Here is a 4,709-nt window from a genome sequence, read left to right as displayed (position 1 = left end):
CCCAATATTTCAGAAATAAACAATAAGGGAAATTCATCTCATCATTCCATAAATTAAGGAATGCTAATGGAAAAAAAACACAAAGAGGCATTCATGAACTAAGAAATGAATAAAAGATTAAAAAAAAAGCAATTTTTCACATATGAACATATATGAATATTCTTGCTATGCAAATATGTTTGCACTTCTCCAAGCACACTTTGAAAACAAGAGACTAACAACAGCATAATAATAAGATGATTAATTATATCATGAAAGGGTGAAAAGAGTAAAAACAAGATATACCCTACAACAATAAAATGAGGTTCACATCAAGCAAATATTACCATATTATTACAAACTCAATCCCTCATGGGTCACTCAGAAAATAAGAGAACACCCAATCAACATTACAAATTACAAATGAAAATGCCATCCAAACACACTGACACAATACCCTTCACCTTACAACACAATCAAACAAACAATAAAACACTGATCCAACACAAGAATATGCGCATCAAAGCCGTCTCCCAAACTAAAAATGCTGGAAGCCTTTGAATTGCATATACGAAAACACCTTATAGGTAGGGGCATGCATGAATATGCTGTACATACATAACAAATGTACATATGTATGTATTCGAACTTAGCATCCTCGCGCCAACATCTCTTGATACTCTATCAGCGCAATACTTTTCTGAGCCCTCAGCTGTTCATAAAATCTCTTGATAAACTGCTCAGCCTCGTCATCAACCTCCTCGCGACTCATGCTCTCATCTCCATCTTCCTCGTCTGAGAAATTCGATATTCTTACAGAAAAAGGCGATGGCGATGGCGATGGCAATGGCAATGGCGATGGTGATGGCGATGGAGAGTATTCAATCCTTGGCACCGCACGTGCATGACTTGGGGTCTCAACAGAATCCTCAACAGCATTGGAATTGAGGCAAGGAAAATAATGGTGGTGATTATGTCGGCGCTTTGAGTGGAAAAAAACAGGGTTGGGGCTGTCGGAGCAAGAGAACTCATACTCTTGCAGGCTGAAGCCATAGCCACTTGATCGCCGATGATGATGATGATGATGTATGAGGTTTTTTCTAAGGTTTTTGCTCATTATTTTGCCTCTCTTCATAAAGAGGTTCATGTCCATTACAAGCTTTCGCTTGGAGATTAGGCCCTTCCTCATCATGAAGTAGGCGACTCGGAAGAAATTCCATAGTCTTTTAGCTGCTGCAGGAGAGTGGAGCTCCATGGGATGGAATTGAAATGGGATAGATTGATAGTTTTTTAAGGTAACTTGTTGGAGTATAGAAAGGGAGAAGGGTTTCTAAGCTCTCGAGAGGTTGGAACCTCCCAAGAGAGAAGAAAACCCTGTGATGAGCTGTTGGGATGAGGAAAGGTTATTTATAGAAAGAAAAAATTAAGGACAATTGGAAAGATAATATTAAGCATTAATTGCAGATATAACCTCTCTACTACAAGGGGGTCAGTCAAATGTTATCCTTCAACTCTTTTATTAGAAAATAGACATTCTAATGGTCAAATTGAGTTATCTCTCAGTTAGCAGTATTTGTCATGGGCATGTCACATTACATAGCATTAATTGCAAGTATTTCGGTACAGTATAGAATGACACATCTACTCTTATGTAAGTGTGGAATATACAACTCCTATTGTACAAATACGAACAACATAAATACAACTCTGTTTGGAAACTAGGAAGTTTAAGTGCTAATAAAAATGTATATGTTGTGCACTCACAATTTATTAATATGTAGGTTCTTGTGATTCATTTTAAATCTATCGTTCATCGTGTTCTCTATAAATTACAACTATTCTCCCTTTTCACTTAAGACGAATCGTAACCCTCTCCAAAATAATTGACCGTTGTGATTCAAAAAAAAAAAAAAGAAAAAAAAGAAAGAAAGAAAAAGAAAAAGAAAAGTACTATACACTGTATGACCATAAAAGAGAAGGTTTAGATCCATGGGAGAGTTGGGCAAATGTAGACTTGATCTTCAAAAAGAAAGGCTTCATGGACAAGAGAAAAGAAAAGGGAAAGGTTGAGGGGACCATGGGACCAACAGCTTTGCGTGAAAGGGACATTGCAACAGCCATTCTCCCTGGGTATCTGGACTAAACAGGGTTGTCAATGGTCTACGTAAATATTAAGTTTGGACTTGGATTTTGAATTATGAAAACAGCTAAGAAATGGTTAGTAGGTTTTTCATATTAAGGAGAAGAAAATTTAAACAGAGTTGTCATTAGTCTATGCAAATACTAAGAGAAACACCTTTATTTTCTAAAATTATTCGACCTACTATTGTTTTTCATATTAGTCGTTATTATTCGAAACGAACCTATAGTAGCTTGAACACAAATATCGATAGCGAAAATGGAAGTTTGTGAATTTGGAAGCAAATTTAATGTGTGAAGGGAGGAATGCCAGTTTCCTAGCTTTGAAGTTTAGGTTAGCAATGTAAAAAGGTAGGATACTAAAACAAAACATTCAAGATCTTCCCCTTCATATTTCCCTGGCCAAAACCAACCATCCAACTTGAAAAATACATCAGGGGATGATGCTCAAACAGAGATGAGTTAGTCGCTAAGTTTATTAACCAACCCCAAATATCAAATGCGCAGAATGATTACGTGAGAGACTAATTCCAGGAAACATGTGATTACAATTTTTAAGTAAAGATCCACTTAGCTTTGCATTTGGGTCCATATGTAATAGCTTGCCACCAATATCCACTAGAACTTAGGTGGAATCTCCCCTTTAAAGAAACCGGTAGAGAAAAACCTGCAAAGAGCCAAATAGAGAACTTATGTACTTCAACTTTCCCTATTATAAAATGCAAAAGGAGGAAAAAAAAGTAGTAGTTCATCAAATCAAATTACTGAAACATGTGTGGGGTACTTCTAACAAAAGGAGAGAGAGGTAGCATGTATAGTTTGTCATAGAAACTATAACTTCAATAAATTTAAATATAACACAAATTTAAATATATTTTGAGAAGGCCAATACAATTTGAGAAGATAAAGCTTTTAAAGCTACATAAATTTTCATTTATCTTTCCACAAAAGAGCAACCATAACTTTGTCCCAGAATAGAAATTTGAGCACGAACGGCCAATATGCGCTACAAAGAGATGGCTTTCAAATTGATAAAAGCACCATATTGGTAGCCAGTTGTAATAGTAGATTTTCAAACTAGGTGAAATGTATCTAGACTCCACTTTTGTGACGTCAGGGCAATCTCTGCAGGCTCTTACAAATATGACCCCTTAATTAAAAGGGTATAATATAACTAGATAGTAAAATCATGCAACTTAGCAAATTTAACTTTGGATCCTCTTCACTGCCACTTTAGAAGTGCCATTCTCAATTATAACTGCCTAATATTATCTAGCAATTACTTGTTTCTGAGACAAATCATAAGCATTATTTAATGTTAGATCACAGATTATGATTCAATAATCGATATCTATACTAACTACTCATGTTGGATAAGGATCCCATTCCCTGTCAACTTTCATGATCAAAGTTTATCATGAGCGATTTGATTTTTCCCAAATTGGACCATAAAGCCATTAACCACATTGGCTTTAAATTCATCGATACTTTCTTGTTTCATGCTGCAAGCTGGCCTTCCCAATTAAGCTAGCTTGGGTCTCATATGAGTGAGGTGAGGTCTCTTCTCACTTTAGTCACATAATTAAGAACAGTAGTACCTGAGTTAGGTCCCATTAGTAGTACTCTCAATCTTTTTTCTCTCCTTTTTTTATTGTAACTTTAGTTGATGTAAGTGGAAGCTAGCATCTCATATAAAGCTCTTCCACAAAATCTTGCTTTATTTGGGAGAGCGTAATACAAATTGTTCATGCGGGAAAATGGGCCAGAGACATGGGTTTTTGGTGGAAAACGTGATCATGAGGCTAAGCTAAGAGTTGCTTCTGTTTCGGTTAAATAGGCAAAAGAATATCAACGTGCATCATTCCTTGAGCAAAAATTTCCCCCTTTTGCTTCACTTTAAAGTTCCATTGTTTTGCTTCCTCGTTTCTCTTTTTCTTATGCTAATGGAGGAAGATTTGAGTGCTTTCTGTTACCCTGTTTAGCATGTTACTAAAAACTAGACGTTTGTTGTAATTATTTCTAAATTTTGTATTGATAAGGAACAAAAGGCAAAGTAGCATAATTTATAGCCACAGGACCATGATGGAGCAACTTCATCATATGCAAAGTTTTTCCATCTTTTATAATGGAAATAATAGAGGTTTGCTTCCACCACTTGAATCTATAACCTCTGAACCATGAGGAATACCTCTGAACCATAGTTACTAAGATGACCTAAACATGTTACAACCAGAAAACTATATATCAAACAGCATGGTTTTCAAGTTCTCCCCTTTCCAAAGAGGACTTGAAGATAATAATTATTACTATTATTATTATTTGTCTATCCTATTTTACTCCCTCATACACCTTCTGTCTTCTGAAACGACATGTTTTCTCATTAGTTTTGCTTAAATTTCCCCGGGGAAATCAAGTGATTACCAGACTTAAGTAGCTAGTAAAATAACACATAGGTGATGAGGGGGGCTTCACCTCCTTGGTACAGAGGGTGCATCTGCAAATGGACCTATAGTATTTTTTTTTTCATTATTTTGAGATATAACCCGAAAATGATTAATTGAAGGGGTCCAAGAGGAAAAAGAAATACAGCT

General features: G+C 35.8%; 1 protein-coding gene across 1 annotated transcript; it reads right to left on the bottom strand.

Annotated features, from left to right (window-relative positions):
* LOC109825889 lies at positions 301–2,739 on the bottom strand. Its single transcript, XM_020392800.1, has one exon. It carries the CDS (start codon positions 1,232–1,234, stop codon positions 629–631), a length of 606 nt encoding a protein of 201 aa, XP_020248389.1. The 5' UTR covers positions 1,235–2,739; the 3' UTR covers positions 301–628.

Source organism: Asparagus officinalis, chromosome 10 (assembly GCF_001876935.1).
Source record: "Asparagus officinalis chromosome 10, Aspof.V1, whole genome shotgun sequence".
Lineage (NCBI taxonomy): Eukaryota > Viridiplantae > Streptophyta > Magnoliopsida > Asparagales > Asparagaceae > Asparagus > Asparagus officinalis.
The sequence above is the reverse complement of the archived record's forward strand: the minus strand, read 5'-3'. Positions and strand labels throughout refer to the sequence as shown.

Coding starts and splice junctions, on each gene's coding strand:
- LOC109825889 (XM_020392800.1), bottom strand. CDS start 1,234: ATGGAGCTCCACTCTCCTGCAGCAGCTAAAAGACTATGGAATTTCTTC.